General features: G+C 39.0%; 1 protein-coding gene and 1 pseudogene across 3 annotated transcripts in view; one reads left to right on the top strand and one right to left on the bottom strand.

Annotated features, from left to right (window-relative positions):
• The window catches only part of Smad4 (SMAD family member 4), a 54,969-nt gene that overhangs the window by 23,610 nt on the left and 5,162 nt on the right, over positions 1–26,197 (bottom strand). For 2 of the 3 annotated variants that reach the window (XM_090353077.1, XM_090353078.1), the window contains exons 2-6: positions 15,808–16,183; positions 12,626–12,757; positions 11,818–11,992; positions 10,661–10,690; positions 613–825 (exon numbers count right to left, since the gene is read on the bottom strand). In XM_090353077.1, coding sequence (XP_090209203.1) covers positions 613–825; positions 10,661–10,690; positions 11,818–11,992; positions 12,626–12,757; positions 15,808–16,056 — 799 coding nt within the window. In that variant the 5' untranslated portion in view covers positions 16,057–16,183. The remainder of the gene's footprint in view (positions 1–612; positions 826–10,660; positions 10,691–11,817; positions 11,993–12,625; positions 12,758–15,807; positions 16,184–26,197) is intronic. The other variant, XM_090353079.1, reaches the window with a different exon arrangement.
• LOC150049667 (small ribosomal subunit protein uS5 pseudogene) lies at positions 13,092–14,006 on the top strand (annotated as a pseudogene).

Genomic DNA, 26,197 nt, shown 5'->3' on the forward strand with positions numbered 1-26,197 from the left:
ACAGCAAAACTACTAAACTCTTTGACATGTCTCTAAAATCCAGAAATTGTGTAAATGATTAAATCAATATTATTATAAATCAATGTCAATAATTTCAAATATGCCAGGTGCTGGTGGCTCACAGTTATAATCATATCAACTCAATTTGAAGCCAGCCAAGGCACACAAATTCAACTCTTACCCCCAATTTACCAGTGAGAAGCCAAAAGGATGTGACTCAAATGGTAGAATGCAGTCTTTGGCAAAAAAAGACAAGCAAGAACAGAAGGCCCTGAGTACAAACCCTAGTACTAGCACCAAAAAAAAAAAAAATCTTTAAATAAATTACCTTTTTTTTTTTTAGGACCAACTCAAACATCTATTTAATGTTTAATTAGGGGCTAGGGCTATATGTAGCTTAGTGGTAGACAGCTTGCCTAGCATGCCCCAGGTCCTTCCTGAGTTCAATAACCAAAACTACAAGACAAAAAAAGAAACTGATTACCTATGAAAAATACCACAGTACTTTCAGTTTTTGTGCTTTTGAGTTTCCCTCAGACGTGACCACAGATAAATATTCAATTTTTTTTAAAAAAATCTATTTTGGTGACATTGTCTGCTTGTGTAACTCACTTGTAGAAGCCACAGGAATGTTGGGAAAGTTGGTGGTGCCGGTAGCATTAGTCTCAGATGGGGCTAACAGAGCTGGGGTGCTGTATGTCTCCGCTGACCCACGGTTACTTGGTGGATGCTGGATGGTTTGAATTGAATGCCCTTCAGTAGGTAACGATGGCTGTCCCTCAAAGTCATGAACATACTCATCCTTCACCAACATACTTGATGGAGCTGGGCAAAACATTAAATACATTAAAAAAATGTTAAAATCTATCACAGCAAGATAAACCGTGCATATAATATTAAATTCTATCATATAAATCCCATCTTTATTTGAATTGTTAGCAATTATAATTTTCTAATATTATTTTGAAACCAAACTTTACCAGAAAAAGCCATTTTTTAGACATAAGAAACACCAGATACCTGAAATTAGAAGTCAAACCATATTCTAAAGGCTTCTAGCAATGATACTCTCAATGATACTCTCAATAAACCTAAAAGTATTAATTACCTAAATATATAACATTAGGTAAATGCTAACCAAATGTTTCTTCATCTGAGGGGAGGCCAATTACAATTCAAACTGAGACTGAATATGTAGCTTTTCTTGTACTTCACACTAGAGCTATGAAGGTAATCTGGCTGGCAATTCCACTTTCAGTACTAGAATTACTAACTAACAAATCCCTTGAAATTGATACTCAATGTCTGTTTAGAACCAAATGGAAAAATTCTATAAAAACATCAAGCTGAAGTGGGCCTTGGTGATGCATGACTCTAATTCTAGCACTCACAAAAGCCCCGATGAAAGGATCATGAGTTTAAGTCCAGTCTGAGCTACAGAACGAATTACACTCTCTGAAATACAACCAAACAATGATAACTACACACACACACACCCAAACCCAAAAAAACAACAAAAAAAAAAACTCAGCCGGGCTCACACCTATAATCCTGGCTAATCAGGAGGCTGAGATCTGAGGATCACAGTTCAAAGCCAGCCAGGCACGAAGTCAGTGGGACGCTTACCTCTAATTAACCACTAGAAAACCAGAAGTGGTACTGTGGCTCAAGTGGTAGAACACCAGCTTTGAGCAAAAAAACTCAAGTACAGTACCCAGACCCTGAGTTCAAGGCCCCCAGTATGGCACGCACACACACACAAAATCTATAGAAACAAAAACAAATACAAAGAATGCTTGGCATGTCATGATGTATCAGTAATATACCAGTAAAAGGTTGGACCTAACTACTCAATAGTTAATGCTGACCAAATAACAAAAATAAATGCAGAAAATTTGTCCCAGGCCTAAAGTGGGTATTTCTGCACTTATTCAGTATTTTATTATGCTCAACAAAGTTCTGCAATATTCTTCATCTAGATCCTGTCATCTCTATTTAAGTCTTGGACATTTTAGGATTTTGTTGTTATAGTGACTGATCTCTTTTTACCCATGTAGCAATGCCTCTAGTACATAAGGAAAAAACTATTATAGTAGCTACTGCTCACTTTTTACCCTGAAAAGGTGTTAATGGGTAACGATAAGATTTTGAACTATCAACTGTTTTCTACTTTAAATAGTTGTCTCCTAAATTTTTCTTTAATATCTGGCCTAAATTTTCCCAAATTTTACTTTGGAACTACTACTTCAGATCTTTTATATCAAATAATCTATAATGTATGTTTCCCATATAGAACTGAAGATATAAGTAAGGATGGAATTCTGTAATGTATTTTTGCCAGCAAGAGAAGCAAGTTACAAAATACTACTACACTACTATCTTGAGCATCTTTTAAAAAAATATATTAAGTAAAAAAAATATACAAAACATAAGACAAGGTCCAGATCAGTGTGTACACTATGCTTTTTGTGTAAGAAAGGAGGAAGGAAATAACACATTTTTTTGTTGTTTTTGTATAAACAAATCTGGAAGGAAACACCAGAAGTGAGTAAAAGTGACTACCTGAGGAGGGGGAAATGGGGACGGGGGAGAGCACTTCTTTTCACTGCATACCACTTTATTATTATTATTATTGTCCATCATGGGGCTTGAACTCTGGGCCTAGGCACTGTTCCTGAGCATTCCAGCTCAAGGCTACCTGCCCGACCCCTTGAGCCACAGTGTCACTTTTGGTTTTCAAGTGGTTAATTGGAGATAAGAGTCTCACAGTGGGCTGGGAGTTTGGTTTAGTGATGAGTGCTTGCCTAGCATACACGAAGACCTGGGTTTGATTCCTCAGTACCATATGCACAGGAAAAGCTGGAATGGTGCTGCAGCTCAAGTGGCACAGCACTAGCTTTGAGAAAGCCCAAGGATGGTGTTCAGGTCCTGAGTTCATACCCCAAGACTGACAAAAAAAAAAGCGCCTTGGCTGGCTTTGAACTGTGATGCTCAGATCTAAGCCTCCTGAGTAGCTAGTATTACAGGCATGAGCCACCAGTGCCCAGCAACTGTATACCTTTTGGTAGTATTTTGATTTATGGACCATAAATTGCTATTCAAAAAAATAAAATTAAAAAAATATAAATAGTTTGGACCAGGAGTTTGACCTAGTGGTAAGAGTGCTTGCCTAGGGGCCGGGAGTTTGGCCTAGTGGTTAAAGTGCTTGCCTAGCATGCATGAAGACCTGGGTTCGATTCCTCCATACCACATACAAACAAAAAAGCCAGAAGTGGTGCGGAGGCTCAAGTGGTAGAGCTCTATCCTTGAGAAAGTCCAAGGACAGTGCTCAGGCCCTGAGCTCAAGCCCAGGACTGGCAAAAAAAAAAAAAAAAGTGCTTGCCTAGCATGCATGAAGACCCAGGTTCAATTCCTTGGTATTACATATATAGCAAAAAGCCAGAAGTGGTAGAGAGGTCTAGCCTTGAGAAAGCCCAAGGACAGCGCGCTCAGGCCCTGATTTCCATCCCCATGACTGGCTAAAAAAAAAAAGAAAAAAAAACATATAATATATATAGTTTTTAAGTCTAGAAGAAAAAAAAAACTAAACTGCAAACTATTTCTCTTTGTAGGCTAGTATTCAACAAATTCATTCACTGAAAAAATATTTATTGAGCACCTCTGTTCCAGGTACTGTTCTAACACTTGGGATACAGCAATAAACAAAACAAATATCCCTAACTTCTTAGAGTTTAAATCTGTAATATTTTTCTGTTGTATATATACTCAATAGCAACATCCATTATTCCAACCCCTCCAAGCTAACTAATATTGGATAAGGTCCAACCTCGTCATTTGGTAAAGTATGGATAATCTCACTTGGGATGTGTAAGTGCAAAAACAATGGCAATACAGTACTCATCAAGCATTTGGTTCAGTACCTGACATATTTAAGTACCCGGGTAAGTGCTAGTTGTTATTTAACCGTAAGTTTTGAGGAGTCACACATACAGAGATTGAAAATTTTCTATAAAGTAAAAAAAAAAAAAAAATTCTTTCTATAGAGAGAACAATAGCCCCATGTCTATGTTTTCAACACTGCCAGCAGGCAGGTTCAGCCCTTCTCTAATAGTACTGTATTCACTTAAATTATTTTCTTCCATTAGACTGAATTCTCTAAATGGATAAGAATATATTTATTACAGTGTCCCTGAACCTAACAGCACTAGCAATACATGCTCATTAAATATTTGTAAAATTGATGTACAGGTCATTATAGTCATAGACAATTAGAGAAAGGAAATGAGACAGACATAAGTGATAACCATAAACCCCTGTCCACAAATAAAAGAATTGTTTCATTTTCTTAACTTTTAGTTACCTGACCCTGGATTATTTCTTTGTCCAGCTCTTGAAGGAACTTTGAGAAGTATCTGTTTTCTGAGGAAATAAGCCTTTAAATAACCACCACTAGGGGGACACATAAGGCTGAAAACAGCCCTAGCATCACTAAAGAGTGGTAGTATCAACCTACACAATCCCATCCATTATGAATCTTCAGAATAGGAATTACTTTAGCATAGGGAACTGTAATGAGACTTTGGGATTCAGACCCTTCACAACCATCTCCATAGGAAAATTCTGAAATCACCAATGTGGTCTTCTTATCCCTATTATCTATCTGCTGGGCTAAATGTCCTCCAAAAACATGCAGAATGGTGAAGACAGAAAGGGTGTTTACTTTCAAAAAAGCTAGATATCTTCATGGCAAAGAAGCAGCACTTTAAGCAATCTTAACACTACCATTCCCAAAATACCACTGCTCTCATTAACCCACACTTGTCAGAGGTCTGTACATCATAAACAATGGTGTGCTATAAAGTATTAGACTCTTCTATTACTGATGTCAGAGAAAAGGAGTATAAAAACAAGTATATTTGAATGTTCTTCCTAAATTTTAAGTATGCAATGAAAAGAGGTGCCAAGCTACCATTTTGCTTCCAGGACAATAGCTCCATTCAGAGGTAACAATGACTACTAATTGGTTCTTACAGAAATTTTAGTTTATTACAACTTCTAACAGAGCTAATGATTTAAAACCTCATCCTCACATATGACACACACAAATATATATATACAGAAAAGCATATTCCACCTGGATTTAATTTTTGCACCTCAAAATATTTTTTCTTTCTTAAAATAGGATTAGATTATCTGTTGCTGGCATATACCGTAAAATAGCTTTATTTTATTCATTTCAAATATAAGCTATAAAAACTACAAATTCATATGCTTAAATCATTCCCGCCATTATCATCCATAGAAGTTAGGGTAAAATCAGGAAAAAAATTAATTGTTGACTTTTTTTTAAAAGATTATGTTACATATAATTCTTAAATTATACACTACAGGAAGTAACAACCATTTAAACTAGCTCTACAAAATTTTCTTCCAAAATAGCTCAATTTTATGAATTCAAAAAATAGAAAATTGGGCAGCTTGATCAGGAAGCTTGTCTTGATGCCTTCTTCGTGTCTCCTGTCCCTTTCATTCCTCCCTCTAGGTTCTTGGCCCTAGTTGACATCCCGCTGGACGGGACAAATGGCGCCCAACGTGAGGGCCAGGAGCCCACGAGGCTGAGGAACGCTGTCTTCCAGGAAAACTTGGATCCACGTGATTGTGTGACCAGCTCAGAGCTACCCACCCGAGACATCAGTTTCGGTCAACGCTGAGGAGTGAAGACGGCGCAAGATGCCCAGGTGAAAAGCAAAGGCTTCCGGAGGTAAGTAGAAATCGGCCGACCCCCTGTATGTCTGTGTTTTGTTTTATTTTTTAAAGAATGCACTGTGGGCCTAAAACAGAGAGAAAAATAGCTGGACGCAGCAAGCTCTCTAAGGCCTGGGTGGTCAAGGGACACCTTGACCCCCCTTTCTGAGTTTCTTGTGGATAACAGGGCATGCCTGAGAGTACCACCAGCAAGACATGTCTAAATCTAAAAATAATTGCTTAGTGAAAACATTCATCTAAATTCATGTAAGTGTATCTAATTGAGTCCAATTTTCTTATTATATGTGAATGTCTGATTTTGTTTCAGAGCCTTTTGTAGGTAGGTTAGGATGGCCTCCGTCTGCCAGCTACCAGGAAATAGAAATCTATCTTTCCATCACTCTGATAGTTTAAGGCCAGGCATGCCATCAGAAGTTTGGGAGTAACTTAAAAGTCTCTGCTTCTCTGTCTTGTTCGTGTTACATATATTTCCTTGTCCAGTTTTGTCTTTAAAATTGGTACCAGTTCTAAATATGGATCTTTATGGTTTTTCTGTGTGTACTCAAGCACACATCCTTGTTATCTATTTGAATATTTCTGGAAGTAAAAGTTATGGCCCCTCCCAATCGGCTGTAGTTGAGGTGAGCAGAGGCCAGACAAAGCAGCTGCAGGCTTCGTCTAGTTTCCTTTTTCCTACAACCTTCTGAAGTGACAGTCTGGAGACAGTTGGTGGCAGGATACAAACTTCAGTCTTAGTTCTCCTAAGTTTAAGACTCCCACCCAACTTTCATCTGTAAAAGGTATTATGGTAGTATGTCTAATATCAGGAACTAGCTCTGAAAAAATAAATTTCAGCTAGTCGCTTTGTTAAAAAGCTTTGTTTTAAAAACCTGGTTGTCACCTCCAAGAATAAGATTGGCAAAAAACCCTCATGATACTAAAATTTCTGGAAAATAAACGGCCGATAATAATTTTGTACGCTTTAAGATCTTTGAGTATGAATGTGTGTGTGAATGGGTGTGAGTAAACATGTTCAAGGTTAAACTGTCAGCCTGCTGTATAAAACAATGGATGAGCTCATATTTGAAACACAAAGGCAATTGGGTAAATCTAAATCTAAACTTCAAGAAAATTATTAGGTTTGAATGTTTTACAATGTCTCAAAGGATTATTGCATTGTTTTAAAGAGAAACTGGTAAAAAGTATTTTTCTAAAGTAGAACAAGTATTTTCTAAATGAAATTTGCATTTAAAAAATTTGGTATTGTAATGCATAGAGCTGTTTACATTGTAAGCATTGTATCCTGTTTAGCCCAGAAAAATTAAGGAATTTGAAATTTATTTCCTTAAGTTAAAGTTTGGAGACATGTATTAGAGATTTAAATGTAAATTGTTTATCAATGTCAGAAACTTTGCCTGTCTTTTAAAACTGTTTAGGTAATCAAATGCTAAGAGAAAGGACGAGAAAACTTAGGATCATCTTCGTCCTTTTTCCTTGCAGACTGACACTGAAAATCTGATGGTAAAATCTGGGTAATGTGATTAGTATTTTAAAGGAATGTTTAAAAGTTTATCTCTTGGGCTGGGAGTTTGGCCTAGTGGTTAAAGTGCTTGCCTAGCATGCACGAAGACCCAGGTTCGATTCCTTGGTACCACATATATAGAAAAAGCCGGAAGTGGTGCTGAGGCTCAAGTGGTAGAGTTCTAGCCTTGAGAAAGTCCAAGGACAGTGCTCACGCTCTGAGCTCAAGCCCAGGACTGGCAAAAAAAAAAAAAAAAGAAAAGTTTATCTCTTTATGATTTGGTTTCATGCTACTTTGCAATTGGATGTATTTTAGAAAAAGAAGGAAACTAAGTCCAGACTTACACTTTTGGTGCACTGATGATGTTTGTAGTTCTTGCATTAAGGAAAAACTGGAGGGAAAGGGAGTTCCTTGAGCCCTTAAAGGTTTTTCAAATGCAAATAAGGATTAAAGTGTCAAGTGTTTAAGCAAATATCAGTAAAAGTTTTTAAGAACATTGGAAATGGGTTTCTGAACAATATTTGAAAGTAAAATTGTCCTAAATGTTTCAAGAAAGAGAAAAAAGGAAAACTAGGACTACCAAAATGATTGCTTGTTATTTAGCCTGCTCTTGTAAGTCTCCTTATAGCAATTTCCAGCTGGGCCATGGAAAAGGATAGCAGATCCTCATTCAGTTGTAATTTTGGCCCTCACCAAGTTCTAGGTAAGATCATGCTTAGAGACTATTTCTGAGTTGACCACCTTGTTGCTTCTAATTGGAGTACTCATTGTTAGGACTCACTGATCTGAAAGCTGCAGTTTCGAACCAACCCGGGCAAAGCAAAGTCCCTGTGAGACTGTGGTGTCTAATCTGCCAGCAGAATGCTGGGGCAGAGTTGCTTTGGAGCTCAAAGTGGCAGAGTGCTAGCCTTGAGCTGGAGAGTTGAGGGACAGTGCCCAGGCCCCGAGTTCAAGTCCAGGAACCAACAAAGTGAAATTCCAATGGGATGTTCATCCCAGTGTGGAGAGACACCACTGGGACAAAAACAATAAAGCATCCAGATGCAGAAAGCCTCTGCTTGGATGGCAGAGATGGTGTCAGATCCTAGAGTCACTTGTGCTTGGCCATTCAACATTAATCAGAACCGGGAGGTCATAGAATAGTTTGCAAGCATGCCTTACTAATGCCCATGCCTTTCATAACTGGGCAGGAACTTGTCAATCATCTGTGATAGTGGGTAGTTTAAAGTTCTAACTGAGCGAATTTTGATTTGACACCAGCCACAAATTCAGGAAAGTTTGTGGATCTGAGGCTTGTGTCCCTGTTGATCTGGTTAGATCTGGCAACTGAAGCATAGTTAGAGTCACAGGGACTAAGTTCCCCAGACAATCAGGAAAATGCCTTTGCAAATGGGTGCTAAGTAAGCTACCCTGTTATAGCCAAAGAAAAAGTTTGTGCAGTTGTTAAATGTTTTATATAATCTCCAATTTGGAGTAAAATATCACTCCTGATATGTAATCTTGGCAACCTCTTGGTAAAATAGGCTAAGTTTTTAGGGTCCCTAGCTAAGGATAGACACAACGCCCGAGTCAGCTTGAGGAAGTTACCGAAGCTGAATCTCCGCCCATCAATCCCCTTTAGATGAAAGCACCAAAAAAGTCGTTTTCAAAAAATTAAGAAAGGATAAGTTAGAGGCATGGAAAAAATAGTAACAGATGTGCAAGAGTGGAGACTGCACTTGTGGGGAATGGCTTCAAGTCTTCTGTGCCTGTCTAGAGAATCTAGCCTTGTTTAATCTGGTTACTAAAAGTTGTCACCCTGGTATTACTTTGGATTCTCAACCCTATACTGTCTTAAAAAATAATAGGTTGTCAGTCTGACAAAATGAGTGTGCTCAGGAATCACTGGGAGAATTCACCAAAGTCAGGCCTTAGGTTAAGCTTCTTTAACCAGTTTGTGCAGAAATTTGCAGGCAACCCAGCAGGAGGTGTGACATTCCACTGGAGTGCCTGAGAGATGAAGCTGCTGCCACATATTCTGTCCTGCCTGATTCCACCACCACCCCACAGCCGTTTCCTGAGAGGTACTGGACCCAAAAACTCTTGGTGATGGGATATTCTGTGCTAAACTCAAAGTCCCCTAGGTGGTTGCAGCCATTATGGTGACTCTGGATGGGTGAAATTACCATCCAGCGCTGAACAGCATAGACGCGGGAGATGCTAAATGGGTATGAGGACTATGGGGCCCCCAGAGGAACCGTAATCCCCACCCGAGGGATACGCACCTGCAGTTGACAGGTGTAGGCATCTGTGTGAGGTGCAGCTAAGACTGCAAGGAGCCAGCCTAACAACAAAACGGCCATCAGTCTCGGGGTATCCTGTGGGACACGGCTGATACCACAGAAGTTGGCACCTATTAAAACCCTCCCCCCCAAAAAAAGATGCTTGGCCTCAGCAGAAAGACAGACACATCAGCCAGTGTGTCTTGCTTCTTGCTCAACATGACCTCCTTTCTAGGGATCAGGGCCTCTGTCCCCCCTCTCAGATTAATGCCTACCATAATTAAGATATTGTCTAAATCCTCGCCCCTCACTTATTTTAAGATGAAGGGAGGAAATGTCAGGGACATTCCCCCCCCCCCCCCCTGCTCACTGAATCTTTAGTGTAAGAATGTGCCTGCATCTTGTAATTAGGTCACTAAGCAAAACTTGCCTGCTTGCATTGATACAAACATCCTACCACCTGGCCTCTACCCTGAGCAAACATCCTACTACCGGACCCCTCCCCCGAGCAGTTCCTCTACCCCAACCCCCCTCCTGCCTCTCCTGAAGAGGCATATAAACCCCTGTGTGAAAAATAAAATTTGCAGCTTGATCAGGAAAAAAAAAAAGAAAATTGAATGATGCATTATTATTCTTGGTACATTCTGTCTTTTTTTGTACACTGGTCCTAGAGCTTGAATTCAGAGGCTGGGTGCTGTCCTTGAGCCTTTTTTATTCAAGGTAGCACTTTACCCACTTGAGCCATAGCTCTACTGGCTTTGTTGGTGGTTAATTAGGATAAGAGTCTCACAGACTTTCCTGCTCAGGCTGGCTTCAAACCATGATCCTCAGATCTCAGCCTCCTGAATAACTAAGATTACAGGCATGAGGCTCCAGTGCCTGACTTTTATCATGTTTTTAAGAATACTTTAATTCATAAATGGCAGCGCAAATCCAAGGAGCCAAAAGCCAATTTAAATTCAGTTTTATACGTTAATGCACTGCCTAAAAAGACCTACATTTCCAAAGTAGTGAGCTTATTTCTTGTTAAAGGTTTACGACACTCATACAAACTACTTACATATAAACCAAAAGACAAAGGAAGACAGGATAAATGAAAAAAAGAGCAAGTTACAAGAAACAGATTACCTACCATTGCTCTGCAGTGTTAATCCTGAGAGATCTTAATATTTTAAAGAGAAAAAAGAAACGTGAGTTATTACCATAAAATTATCTTCCATCACATTTTAAATTTTAGAATATAAACTTAAAGTAGAAATTATAAAACTATAAACCATTTTGATTCATAAACAGCATAAATGCTATCAAACAATATGTAAATTATTTAAATTTATGATTCTGATCTTAGTTTTCAAAAATCACGTGCTAAATGGACAAATTTCCACTTTTTATATACTTACTAGCTTTAGCGTTCAAAATAAAAGTTTATTCCCAAGTTTGAATTTAAATATCTGTATTTCATAAGAAATGGTCAAATTATTTTGTGTGTCAGTACTGATGCATGAACTCAAGACCTTGGCTCTCCACTTGTTTTTTTTTTTTTGGTTGGTTTTGGGACTTGAACTCTGGGCCTGGGCAATGTTCTTAAGCTCTTCAGCTCAAGGCTACCACCCTACCCCTTGAGCCACAGTGCCACTTCCAGTTTTATATTGGTTAATTGGAGATAAGTGTCTCATGAATTTGAACCTGAGTACCCAGGATGGCTTTGAACCAAGATCCTCAGAGCTCAGTTACCTGAGTAGCTAGGATTACAGGCATGAGCTACTGCGCTGGCTAACTCTCCTCTCTGCTTTTTTAGGCAAAGTCCTCTACCACTTGAGCTACATCTGTTCCCACCTTTTTGGTGGTAACTTAGAGAAAGGAGTTTGAGGGCCGGGAGTTTGGCCTAGTGGTACAGTGCTTGACTAGCATACATGAAGACCCGGGTTTGATTCCTCGGTACCACATACATAGCAAAAAAAAAAAAATGGGAAGTGGTGCTGAGGCTCAAGTGGTAGAGCTCTAGCCTTGAGAAAGTCCAAGGACAGTGCTCAAGCCCTGAGCCCAAGCCCAGGACTGGCAAAAAAAAAAAAAAAAGAGAAAGGAGTTTGAAGGATTTTTCTGCCCTAAAGGGCTTTCCACCTTGATACTCCCAAACAGGTAAGTGTGAGTCACTAGTATCCAGCTAAAAATGCGAGATCTTTAGTCTTATTTGAAGTCCTGAATAATCCCCAAATATAAACTTTATCTTAGAAAAGATTAAAACATTCTTTATCTTTTTATGTGTTATGATAAACATGGTCTACTTACCAATACCAGGTGAAACAACTCGTTCATAGTGATATGGATTCACACAAACACTATCACATTTTAAGTCAAATGCATACTGACAATATTTAACATGTTTTAGTTCATTTTTATGGAGATCAGGCCACCTCCACAGACGGGCATAGATCACGTGAGGAAATCCTTTCCGACCAGCAACCTGAGGAAAAACAAACAACTACTATTTTTTTTGTAAAGGTAATATACAGAGGTTACAGTTACATAAGTGAGGTAATGAGTACATTTCTTTTCTAAGTTATTACCCCTCCCCATTTTCTCCTCCCCCCTCCCCCCGCAATTCCTCTCCTCCCAGTTGTAAAGCTCATTTCCAACTAAGTGTCTAGTATCACTGCTATGATGGTTCACCCTTTGTCCCTCCATTTCTGTGGTTCCCCTTCTCTACGTCAAATTTTTTCCTCTAGGCCAGAGGAAAAAATGAAAGAAAAAAAGAAAGAACTAAACAATACACTTAAAAAAAAAAAAAAAGACCCACTTGTTTCCTTATCTTGGAACTCAGTTCAGTTAGCATCATTTTATATATACATAGCTATTGAGCAATTGTGATCCTCTGCTAGGACTATCGTAGGCATATCCTAATTAGTTCAGATAAAGGAAACCATGGAGCCTGTTTCTTTGGGTCTGGCTTACTTCATAGGATTTTTCTCAGTCTTTTCATTTCCTTACGAATGGAGTGATATTCTTTCTGATGGAACCATAGAATCCCATTGTGTATATATACATCACAGTTTCTTGATCCATTCATCTATTGGGGGCATCTGGGTTAGTTCCATACCTTAGTTATGGTAAATAATGCTGCAGTGAGCATAGTTGTGCTGGAAACTCTACTGTGGCCTTGTTTGTGGACATTTGGATAGGATTGCTGGCTCATAAGGGAGCTCTGTTCAGTCTTTTGGGAACCTCCATACTGCTTTCCAAAGTAGTAAACAAGCATATATTAAACATCAGTTAAGTGTTCTACACAAGTATATTTTCCAAATATAACTCCCGTTTCATAAATGAGAAAACTAGAGTTCAAAATAAATGATTTAAACTAGATTTGGTGGCTTGTATCTATAATCTGAGGTAGGAGTTCAAGATCAGCCTGAGCTACTAGATAAAATCCTGTCTCAAAAAAGAGAGGTGGAACATGAGAAAGGGTATCAATGTAAGGGTATCAATGTATGTGAAGTAATGCACCTTCCATCTGGCGAATATAATGTAACCCTTCTATTAATTACAATAAAAATTATATGAAAAAAAAAAAGAGAGGTGGAGCTTTATTTTTCCTTCTCTGGGAAGACACCAAATGGCGGACGATGCCGGTGCAGCGGGAGGGCTCAGAGGCCCAGGCAGCCTAGGCTTGGGAGGCCGCGGAGGTTTCTGAGGAGGGTTCAGTAGAGGTCTCCAGGATGAGGTCGACATCATGGTAGAGGCCGCATTCCCAGCCATGGGGCGTGTGGAGGCAAGGCCGAAGATAAGGAATGGATCCCCATCACCAAATTGGGCCACCTGGTTAAGGACATGAAGATCAAGTCTTTGGAGGAGACCTATCTCTTCTCCCTTCCCATCAAGGAGTCTGAGATCATCGACTTCTTCCTGGAGGCGTCTCTCAACAACTAGGTGTTGAAGATCATGCCCGTGCAAAAGCAGACTGCTGGCCAGCGCATCAGATTCAAGGCATTTGTGGCTATTGGCGACTAAAATGGCCATGTCGGCCTGGTGTGAAGTGCTCCAAGGAGGTTGCCACTGCCATCCAAGAGGCCATCATCCTGGCCAAGCTCTCCTTTGTCCCCGTGCGGAGAGGCTACTTGGGGAACAAGGTTGGCAAACCTCACACTGTCCCATGCAAAGTGACAGGCTGCTGTGGCTGTGCTGGTGGTCTCATCCCTGCCCCCAGAGGTACGGGGATTGTTTCAGCTCCAGTCCCCAAGAAGCTGGTGATTATGGCTGGTATTGATGACTGCTACACCTCAGCTAGGGGCTGTACCGCCACCTTGGGCAACTTGCCAAGGCCACTTTGATGTCATCTCCAAGACCTACAGTTACCTGACCCCTGATCTCTGGAAAGACAGTCTTCACCAAATCTCCTTACCAGGAATTCACTGACCATCTTGTGAAAACCCATACCAGTCTCTGTGCAGAGGACCCAAGCTCCAGCTATGGCCACAACGTAAGATTTTATACAAAAATAATAAAGTGAATCAAGCGAGAGAGAGAGAGAGAGAGAGAGAGAGAGAGAGAGAGAGAGAGAGAGAGAGAGAGAGAGAGAGAGAGAGAGAGAGAGAGAGGGAGGGAGGGAGAGAGAGACAGACAGAGAGAGAAAGAGAGAGAGAGAATATGGAATATAGTGTATCACACTTTGGGGGGCAGGGCATAGTAGCTCTAGTTCATTCCTGTAGTTCTAGCTCCACAGGAAGAAAGGCAGATAGATCACCTTAGATTTGATCATACAAAATAATACTTATTGAAATGAGCTCCAAGAAATGGATATGAGTTGGCTTTGTTGCTTTTTTTTTTTTTGGTTCTCTTTGTTCATTTATATGTCTTTGGGAGTGTAAGGGAGACAGAGAAATAGAGGGACAAAGGGTGAACAAATGCAGCAATGACACTCCCTGGAAACTGTGATGAAAATGAACTCTACAACTTGGGATGGGATGGGAGAGAAAAACTGGCAGAAAGGGATGACACTGACCCCAAAAGACTTATATAATTGCAACCCTTCTGTACATCACCTTTACAGTAACAACAAAAATACTTTTTAAACATAGAAACAAAATCAGCATAGGCAATAAGTTAACATGATTCCCATCTTCATCTTTAAAGATGGCAAGGTGGTTACGTGCTTGTGATCCCAGCTAGCTGATAGGCCATAGATAGGAGGATATTTATCCAAGACCATCCTAAGGCAAAACCAGAGACACTGCCGAAGAAATAACTAAGGCAAAAAAAGAACTGGCACATGACTCAATTGGCAGAGTACCTGCCTAGCATGCATGAAGCTCCGAGTTAAATGTAAAAACAAAACAAACAAAAAACCCCCCCACACAAATATATACATACATACTATCTTAACCATGGTCACACATTAAAGCTAAAATCTGAACCTATTTAAAGCCTGAATCAAGCTGATCAAGTTGTTCTTTTTCAATGTTATAGACACTCTACTTAAAATCTACTATGTTTTAAAAACCTATGTAAAATTTATGCTCATGCATAAAAGATATATTATGTAGCTCTGCATGAAAAATGTGATCACTGAAATATTTGATATTGGTGAAGCAGGTATCACATGTCTAAATTATAAAAGAATAAGTAATTTGTTTTTAAATCTGTACACAATATGGAAAGGAGGGAAAAAAAAGGATGAGTACCAAAGTACTAAACATAGGTTTGTTCTGATTTTTCTTTTCTTTTTTTGCCAGTACTGTGGCTTTAACTCAGGGCCTGGGCACTGTCCTTGGGCTTACTCAAGGATATCGCTCTATCAACTGAGCCACAGAACCACTTCCAGCATTTTCTGTGTATTTGGTACCAAGGAATCAAACCCAGGGCGTCATACATGCTAGTCAAACACTCTACCACTAGACCATGCCTCTCAATATTTCTTGAGTGAATTTTTTTTTTTTTTTTTTTTTTTTGCCAGTTCAGTGGCTTGAACTGTCCTTGGGCTTTCTCCAGGCTAGAGCTCTACAACTTGAGCCACAGCATCACTTCCTACTTTTTCAATGTATGTGGTACCAAGGAATCAAATCCAGATTTTCCTGCATGCTAGGCAAGCACTCTGCCACTAAGTCAAACTCACGGCCCCTGAACTATCTCTGAGTTTGAATAGTCATCTAAATATTCCCATAATGCATACTGGAAAAACAATACACAACACCTACAAAGATGAAACTTGCATTATTTGATAAGAAGAAAGAAGAATATTTTAAAACTTGCCACCACAAAAGACAAACAAAACTATTGGAGACCAACCTGAAGCCTTCCATCCAATGTTCTCTGTATGGTAACACATTTACTAGGATGAGCTCCATTTGTAGTTATAGCAGTTATTAACGAATCTAATTCATCTTTTTTCTCCTTCAGCTTCTTTACCAAACTCTCAATTGCTCTTTTTGCAAAAGTTTCACTTTCTCCACCCTGTCTATGGCACATCAAACTATGTACAATGCTCAAACAGGCATCATTACTTGTTGGCGTATTCGTAATAGACATATTGTCCATTTGTTCAAGTTTTTTCTTTTAAGTCAAATACGTCTCCAATTTCCAGAGTAATTTTGATCTTCTAGAGGCAGTGAAAAATAGCTAATGTTGCAAGGAAAATTGTAAGACATCTGGTGTTCAGGATAATCTAAAAGAAAGAGAGAAAGAAGTGTGAGAATACATTGCACATTTCACAATATGGACTCAATTATTTGGGAAAAGACAAAACCACTTAAGTAAAAGAAAGACTGGATGCACAAAAATTTAAAAATAACTGATGCTTCGATTTTTAGATGACTTAGCACTCTACCATTAGGCCAAACTCCCAGTCCTCTGCATTTTCTTTTACTAAAATTTGTCAAAGAACACTTGGCGTGGTGGCTCACGCCTGTAATCATATCTACTCAGGAGGCTGAGATCTGAGGATCAAAGTTCAAAGCCAGCCCGGGCACAAAAGGACCTGTGACTCTTATCTGCAAATAACCTCTAGAAAACCAGGAAGTAGGGCTTAGCTCAAGTGTAGGGCAGTAGCCTTGAAATGAAGAGCACAGGGACAATACCCAGGTCCAGGGGTAGGATGGTAGACTTGAGCTGAAGAGCTCAGGGACAGCGCCCAGGTAGAGTTCAAGCCCCATGACCCATTAAAAAAAAAAAAAAAAAAAAAAAAAAGTAAGAACACAGTAGCAGAAGTAAACCATAGATCAACTCACAACTCAATAGCACACAACAGGAGCAGGCAAATTATATGTATGAACAAAATGTGCCAAGGGTATGCCCATCTAAAGTCAATAGCCATTGCTCACTTACAGAAGTGACATTTGAGAATGCTAGCTCACTGTTACTAGATCATCAACTTAAAGACAAACTAAAAAATGCCCAAGGTATGTGAAGTATCACTTTTAAGTGCTGATTTAACTCGAAGGGAAAATTAAAGGGGGGGGGGGGCAAAAGAAATCACTGTGAATGCCAAAGAAAACACTATAATTTTGAGCTAGGCATGGTGATGCATATGTGTAATCCCAACTTCTCAGGAGGCACGGCAAAAGCTCAAAGCCTGTCTGGGCAATTTAGCAGAAACCTGTTACACATGTCATTATTTTTCCTAGGTACCAGAGCTTAACCTCACAGGTCCTTTTTTGCTCATAGCTAGTGCTCTACCACTTGAAGCACACCTCCAGCTGGCTTTTTGCTGCTTGAGGATGGAGTCACTCAAACTTTCTGCCCGTGCTAAGCTTCAAAGCACCATCTTTCAGATCTCAGCCTTCTAAAAAGAGAAAAATTTTAAAGGCTTGGATGTTGTTCAGTGGTAGAGCTGTTCAGTGGTAGAAGCCCTAGAAAACAAAAAACAAAACACACCCTCCAATTTTATCCAGGAGAGCCAACAATTTGACATCTCTCAATGCCAAATTTACAATTTTAATTTCCAGACAGCAAGCTCTAGGGAATAAGGACTCTACTTAACACTTGTAGACATACCAAATACTAAATGTCATTAATGTCTTCACCACTATATGCTCAGTTCCTAGAAAAGGTAAGTCTTCCAATGAATACATTGCAGGCTGGGTGTCAGTGGCTCACACCCTATAATACTAAGTATTCAAAAGGCTGAGATCTCAGGGCCACACTTTAAAACCAGCCTAGGCAGACAAATTCAAGAGACGTTTATTTCCAACAAACCAACAAAAAGCCAGAATCAGAAGTATGGCTCAAGTGGTAGAGCACTAGCTATGAAAAAAAACAAGCAAAATCATAAGGCCCTGAGTTCAATTTCCATAATGACACATGCATACACACACACATATAACACATATAAATGCAATTCTGCATAGCTTTCAGATTTTTGTTTTTACTATTTCTTTTGTCTAACACATGCAGGTCCATATATTATCTACTTAATAAGTCCTATCTTTCAAAGTATCACTTGTGTCTTTTAATTCTCTAAGAATTTTCTCCTAGCATTTGGTTTCTCTCAATTGCAGAATTACTTTCCTACTATATTCACTGTTTTTCTTGTATTTCTTGACACTTCTCCTCAGTTCAGTTTTAAACACATCTTTATTGCAGTTCAGACTGTCTTATTATTGTTATTTGATTATTATGTATTTGTCTCATTGCTATATTAGTTCAAGAAAACAGCAATACAAAAAAAAAAAAGCTGAAGAAAACCACAATACTCTCCCTCTCTCTTTTTTTTTTTTGCCAGTCCTGGGCTTGAGCTCAGGGCCTGAGCACTGTCCTTGGACTTTCTCAAGGCTAGCGCTCTACCACTTGAGCCTCAGCACCACTTCCAGCTTTCTTGTATGTATGTGGTACCAAGGAATCGAACCCGGGTCTTCACGCATGCTAGGCAAGCACTTTAACCACTATGCCAAACTCCCGGCCCCACAATACTCTCTTATCTTTGAAATTCTCAGCACCATGCATCATACATAGTCTGATATAAATCTGCAAGTGATTGTGGACTAATATTTATAACGTGAAATTTTCTTATGATATATTTAAGACTACAAATACTTTTACTGATAGTATCATAAATCCAAAAGATTTGTAACAAGTTATAACTAAAATGCCTGAGTGCAACTGCTTCTCTACAACTTCACCATCAAATATTTCTAAAACTTGTGGTATTTGGGAACCTAATGTTATTGCAAAGGTTGCTTTAATCACAAGTTTCTGTGAACACAAGTGATAATGACCTTGACTTACTTATTTATTGCCAGTCCTGGGACTTGAACTCTGGGCCTGGGCACTGAGCTTTCTGAAGGCTACTGCTCCACCCCTTGCGCCACAGCACCACTTCTGGCTTTTTCTGTATATGTGGTACCAAGGAATCAAACCCAGGGCTTAGTGTATGCTAGGCAAGCAAGCACTCTACCACTCGGCCAAACTCCTGGCCCCAATGATCTTGATTTTAAACACAACTTTCTCATACAGATCTTTGTTATATTCCCATGACCATAGGTGCCTACAGATTGTTTTTAAGTTCCACACATAAAACCATACCAACAAGGATATACAAATATATACACCATATATAGCATAATAGTGGTGTAAATAAAATTGTATGTTCAGTTCAACTTCCAGCAGTATGAGTGGATGGACATGTTAACATCCCTTTCAATAGTACCAGCTATAAAATGAGAACAATGGCCAGGAGCCAGTGGCTCATGCCTCTAATCTTAGCTACTCAGAAGGCTGAGATCTCAGGATATTGGTTCAAAGCCAGCTGGTGCAGTAAAGCCCATGAGATACTTTTTTTTTCTTTTTTTTGCCAGTCCAGGGGCTTGAACTCAGGGCGTGGGCACTGTCATGGAACCCTTTTGCTCAGGGCTAGCGGTCTGCCACTTGAGACACAGCACCACTTCCAGCTTTTTCTGTATATGTGGTACTGAGGAATCAAACCCAGGGCTTCATGCGTGCTAGGCGAGCACTCTACCACTAGCCTACACTCCCAGGCCAAGTCCATGAGATTCTTATTTCCACAAAACTGGAAGTGCAGCTGTGGCTCAAATGGTAGAGAACTAATCTCAAGCAAACAAGCAAAAAAAAAAAAAAAAAAGAAAGAAAAGAAAAAGCTCAGGGACAGTACCCAGGTCTTGCATTTAAACCACAGAACCGCCACAAATAAACAGAAAATAAGAACATTTCACTGTCAATGCCAATGTTGTATCTCTCATGTACAAAGCATTACAAACGTAAGGAGGTATATAATCAAAGTGGTACTCAACTATAAGACAGTTTGAAAAACTTACACATAATCAAATGTGTATGTCAATATATAACTGCTCAGGTACACCCACTGACTTAAAAATTAAAAACAAAGATATCAGAAGAACCGAGAGTATAGCTCCAGTAATACAGTGTTGCCTACCAAGAGTAAGGCTCAGTAACACTCCCCCCCCAAAAAAAGATGACTGCACTTAAGTGCAAAATCCTAAACATGACATTTAAAACTTCAGACCTTCTAAATGTGTTATATCAGCATGACTTTCACAGTGAACTTTTTTCTTTCTTTCTTTGGTGATGGTACTGGGATCTAGTTGAACTGTTTTGCTGATTAGCTGGAGATCAAAGTCTTGCTGCAAATTTGTCTGCCCAAACTGACTTCAAACTGCAACTTAGAAATCTCAGAATCCTGAATAGTTAGGATACAGGCTTAAGCACCAGGATTCGGTCTGGTTGGGTCTGGTTCGGTCCAGTCTGATCCGGTCTTGTCCAGTCTGGTCTTGTCCAGTCTGGTCTCGTCCAGCCTGATCCGGTCTCATATGGACTGGTCCAGTCTCATCTGGTCTGATGCAGGCTGATGCTGTCTCATCTAGTCTGATGTAGTTTGATGCAGTCTTGTCTGGTCTGATCCAGTCTCGTCCAGTCTGATCCAGTCTGATTCAGTTTTGTCCAGTCTTAGGGACAGCACCCAGGCAGAGTTCAAGTCACAGTACCAGTACAAAAGAGGAAGAAATAAAAAGTTTTTTAAAAAATTAAAAATCAGGAACTTTCCAGGCAGTCAGCTATTCAAAAGGCTTCAGCTAAAAGATCTGAGTAGAAAAGTCCAGAAGATTCCATCTCCAAAATAACTAACAAAAGAGGCATGGCTCAAATGTTAAAGAGTATCAGATGAGCAAGCAAACCCAGCAAGAGTGAGATCGGTGTTCGGTGTTCAAATCCCAGTACTAGCCAAAAAAAAAAAAAAAAAAAAGACAGGCTAAAGAAAAATTCTAGGAAATAAAGTATATATTTATATGTAAATATATAGATTAGGTTCATGCTAGGAAAGTGAAGAGAGGAAGAACAACATTAGAATTGTAGTAGGAAAAAAAAAAAAACCTTCAGTGACAACATGAAAGAACTGCCTTGGAAAAAACTACCTAAGAACAATGATGAGAAAAACAGGAAAGGCCTACTTTAGGGGTATGGAACGGAAATAAAGTGGAGTCAGCGACATACTAACACATGTACAACAGAGTAAACAAGCCAGGGGAAAAGAGGAAAGGACAGGTGAAACATGATACGCTTCCTAAATAAATTAACTGAATTATGAAGAATAAAAGCTTTTAAAAGAATGTAACAAATTCAGTTTTAGATATGCTCAGTCTGAAAAACTAGTGAAGATGTTAGGGCTATAAGAGAGGCAATAACAACAGCACAGGAATTAGTCCTGGTAAGAGTTAATGGGAAATAAAGTCAACAACACAAACAGGTTTGTTTCTGTATCTGTCTAATGTGTGCTTTTCATCTAGTTTTGTTATTAATCATAAGCTGTTTTTCTTTTGATCATTAGAAAAACAAATCCTTAAACTACAAAGCCAGGCAATCAAACTCATTAAAAGACTCTAAAATTAAACAGGCTGAGAATGAATTTAAGGCTTTTATTTAAATTGTTTTAGTTAATGCGTGCTGGCATGTACTTCTCAGATGTTAGTTTACTTTTGGACTACATTATACAGGCCAAAAGTACTGTTTTCTAGAAATCATAAGTGCCTTGATATGTGATTAATAAACTTTAGCATGGAATTCTCTTTCAGAATGTTTGAGAACTTGAGTAAGTCACTGGCACTAAGCCAATGATAGACAACTATTTCTCTGCCTAGTCTAAGATTCAAAATTTCTTTCCAAAAATAAAAGCTAAATGAATGTGTATGTGTGACATCTGTGTAAATGTGATGCTAATTGTTGCTGGTTCTTTTGTATGTTAAGTGTATTTGTATTTCCCAGATACATAAGCTTTCTAAAATGCCAGCTTGGTTGTTTATTTACTTATTTATATTGCCAATCTTGGGGCCTGATCACTGTCCTTAATTAAGCTTCTTTTGCTCAAGACTAGCACTCTACCATTTGAGCCACAGCTCCACTTCTCACTTTTCTGAAAGTTAGAGATAAGACTCTTACAGACTTTCCTGCCAGAGCTGGCTTCAAACAGCAATTCTTAAATCTCAGCCTCCAAAGTAGCTAGGATTATAGGCAAGAGCCACTTGTGCCTGCCTAGAATGCAAAATTTGAGAACACTTTACCAGGCTGGAGTTCTCTAAAATAAACTGTTGATGATGCTAGCCTTTTGCAGGCTTGTATCCTTGTATCCTAACCATGACAAGGAGCGCTTGATGTTGACAATGATATCAATCATAATCATTATACAAAAATGCTGTGTGCAATGGTAACAACTATTCTCTTAACTATTAAACTTTTTTTTTTCACAGTTTTAGCCAAAGCTAGACTAACTTTTTGTCTGTTTGGTTTTTGGTTTAGTTTGGGGGTTTTTTGGTCATTCACAGACTGGATCCTTCTGAACCATTTGCAATCAAACATCTGGTAAATGACTAACAAATACATATCTGTCATATGAGTTAGCTTTTAATATTTGCTGTTTTTTTTAACACTTGTTGGTTTTGTTTTTTTGCCTTGTGAAACTTTATGTGTCCTAGCATTTTTCAGATACTAGGACCATCATCCACAGGCAGAAAGACTTAAAAAAGGATGCAAGGTAAGCCAAAAGCCTAAGAAACTTTCTTCTAAAATTCTGAGTTGCTTAACTTGGTCCAAGAGCTTCTTATTGGTACTGACTCCAACCTATCTGTGCTTTCCATAGTTGAACAAATTTACATTCCCACCAGCAATGTATTAGGTTTCCCTTTTGGCAACAATTTCCTTAGCATCTGTTACTGTTTGTCTTCTTGATAAGGGCTATTGTAACTGGAAATCCACAGGAATGTATGCACCATATTCTGGTAATCACTGGTTTGTTTTTTGGGCAATACTAGGGTTTAAACTCAAGGCCTAGTGCTTGCTAGGCTATCATATGAGCCACACCCTACCTCCAGGCCCTTTTGCCTCAGTTTTTCTATTTCCATTTTCCCAAAATAGCTGGGATGACACTCATTGGACCGTATGAAGTCTCCTAGCCTCAAAATATGATCATCCCATCTCAGTCTACGAAGTAGTTGGGATTACAAATACAAGCCAGGGTACCCAGTCAGCCCACTATTTCAAGAGACTGGAAAGTAAGTTGAATTTTAATTGTAACTGAAACATATATTTCATATCAAGTTATCTAATTTAGTCTTTGAAAAGAATCCTATGCAGGGTAGCCCAGCTCCACTAAATAAGCAATCAGGGATCTCTACACCTTTAAAAAGCACTCTAGGAATCTCACTTGTCAGTTTCACTAGGCATTGGTCTACTTTACAAATGTCACCTTACAGATTACAAACTAGACAGTGAAACAAAGTACAACATAATTGCATGCAACTAATTTGAAACATTAATTACAAAGACCTTGTGTCATTTTTCTGACAATTAGTTGCAATCCTATCAGTACTTATACATATAAAATTCTTTCTACAACTAATATTAGTAGGAGATATGATTATATTGATGCACTTTGTTTATGTATAATGATTGCTAGCTTAGATTAGCCCATTAAGTATTACTTGCATTTCTTTCACCAAATGATTCAATTTTACAATGACTACACACCTATGAGTATCAAATCCTCTAAAACTTATCCAATTGATACTACTGATAAATAACTTTAATTCAGTTTTACATTTAGAAACACATTTTGAAAGCAGGCTCGGTGCCTCATATCTATTACCCTAGCTATTTAGAGGGCAAAGAGCAGGAAGAGTGTGGTTTGAGGCTAGCCTGGGCAAAAGATTTACAAGATCTCTATCTAACAGTAGTACACATCTGTTATCCTAGGAATGTAGGGAGCATAAATATCATGGTCAAGGCTAGACCAGGCATTTGTCATATAAGAGAGAGTGTAAAGGGGGGCTGGGGATATGGTATACATGGTAGAGCATCTACCTGGCAAGTGCCAGGCCCTGAGCACAAACTTTTTACTGCCAAAAATAAATTAAAATAATTTCTAAGTCAGGCATGACAGCATGCTCACTCCTACAATCCCAGTACATAGGAGACTAAGGCAAGTGAATCTCAAGTTCCAGGCTAGACAAGCCTACGGCAAGTCCTAGGACTCAAACTCACGGTCTAGCCACTGTCCTGAGCTTTTGCTCAAGGTTAGTATGCTACTATTTGAGTCACAGCTCCACTTCCAGCTCTTTTCGTAGTTTATGAAAGACAAGAATTTCATGGACTTTCTTCTCCAAGCTGGCTTCGAACCATGATCCTTAGATCTCAGTCTCCTGAGTAGGATTCCAGCTGTGAGCCACCAGTACTCAGAACACAAACACACAGATTTTTTTAAAGACCTGAATGACATACATTCATCTGCATGAATTATTCCAGTGGGAGCTGGGAAAGTGGCTTAGTGGTAGAGTGCTTTGGTGAAAAATAAAGTGTATTAAACTAAAACAATAACTAAATCTTTTACAATTAAGAAGTTTTGGAGGGTGTAATTTCTTTTTTCTTTTGTTTTTTTTTTTTTTGTTTCCTCATTCCCATTCTAAATCAAGGTAAGTGTTGGCACAGAATAACATTTTTTTTAAAGAAATAGCTCCTCCAAGTGACAAAGATGCGAATATTGTATAGACCAGCACTTAAGAGCTACTTCAGATGATATAAATGAACTGAGGTAGTCCAGTCATAGAGTGCTTGCCTAGCCATGTTGGAGGTCCTAGGTTAAATTTCCAGTACCATTTTGTTGCTGTTGTTTGTTTGTTTGTTTGTTTTAAAGTAAAGAGAACTGTAAGGCTGGAGCTGTACCTTAAATGGTACCCCACTTGCTTAGTGAGTACAAGGACCTGAGTTCAAATCCTAGTTCTGATAAAAAGAGAAGTAAACGTGTTCTGGAATGAGCTTCTCAGAACTGCCACTTAGTTGGACTAGTTGAGCAATTTCTTCAGCGCATAAATTAATCCCTGACAGCAAAAGTTTAACACAACTTTCTTCTGTAAAACCAGTAAAGTAACTAGTTAACAGCTAGAAAATTTTATAGGTTCCTTAAGAAAGTTAACCCCTTATGAAGATGAAATTCCACTTGAAGTTCTGGTGTTAATTTAGGGGCCCAAAGTCATTTTTTCTTTTCTACAAAAAATAAAAATAATCATTTTAGAAAACAATGTTTTTTGTTTTGTTTTGTTTGTCAGCCCTGGGCTTGAACTCAGGGCCTGGGCACTGTCCTTGGGCTTTCTCAAGGATAGTACTCTATCACGTGAGCCACAGCACCACTTCTGTTTTTTTTCTCAAGGATAGCACTCTATCACTAGGCCACAGTCCTGGCCACAGAGAATACTGTTTAAAAAAACAAGATCAACTTTCTACTTAAAATAATGATATACTAACTTCTCATCATGGAAAAATAAAGCTTCCTAAAACCCAGTTGGGGAAAGAAGCCAGGCACTCTGGTACCTGCCTGTGATCCTAGCTACTAGGGAGGCAAAATTAAAAGCAAGAAAGTTCAAGGCCAGTCTGAGCAAAGGATCCTCTAAAGCAAGTACAAACCAAATGGCTGTGAGTGTGCTGAAGCTACAGGCACTCAGCTGAATGGCCAATACTATAAAAAAAATTTTAAATAAGATAAGGAAAGAGAAGGGGTGAATAAAAGTAGACAGTCTTGCAAGCAATATAAAAATATGACAATATCATCAAAAGACATTTTTGTTTAAGAATGTGAAGTTGACACAGGGAAAAAAGAGAACCCTAATGGCTATACTACTGTGGTTCTCTGAACCTGGCTCTACCCCAGTTCAGCTGAATCAAAATTTCTGAGGGTAGAATACAGGCATCAGTTGTTGGCAAAGCTCACTAAGAAACCTCAATTTATGGCCAAGATTGAAATCCTCAGCTCTAAAACTTGGGTGCAGTTCAGTGTTAAGAGTGCTTGCCTATCATTCGTAATGGCCCGTGTTCCTACCAGTGGGAACGTAGGCCAAGGCATAACTGCAAAAAATAATCCTCATATAGTAACAAGTTTTTCAAGTCACTAGACATTCTCATTTAAAATAAAAATATGAAGCCAGGCACCTACGGTGACTACCTGTAATCCTAGCTACTTAAAGAGGTTAAGATCTGAGTAGAGTTCAAAGCCAGACAAAGCAGTAAAGTCTGTGAAACTCTTTTTTGTTTTGGGTTTTGGGGTTTGTTTTTTTTTGTCAGTCGTGGGACTTGAACTCTGGCCCTGGGCACTGTCCATGAGCTCTTCAGCTCAAGGCTACCATCCTACCCCTTAAGCCATGGCGCCACTTGTGAAACTCTTTATGTCTTA

Source organism: Megascapheus bottae, chromosome 19 (genome assembly GCF_031878675.1).
Source record: "Megascapheus bottae isolate mThoBot1 chromosome 19, mThoBot2.hap1, whole genome shotgun sequence".
In the NCBI taxonomy this organism is placed as follows: domain Eukaryota; kingdom Metazoa; phylum Chordata; class Mammalia; order Rodentia; family Geomyidae; genus Megascapheus; species Megascapheus bottae.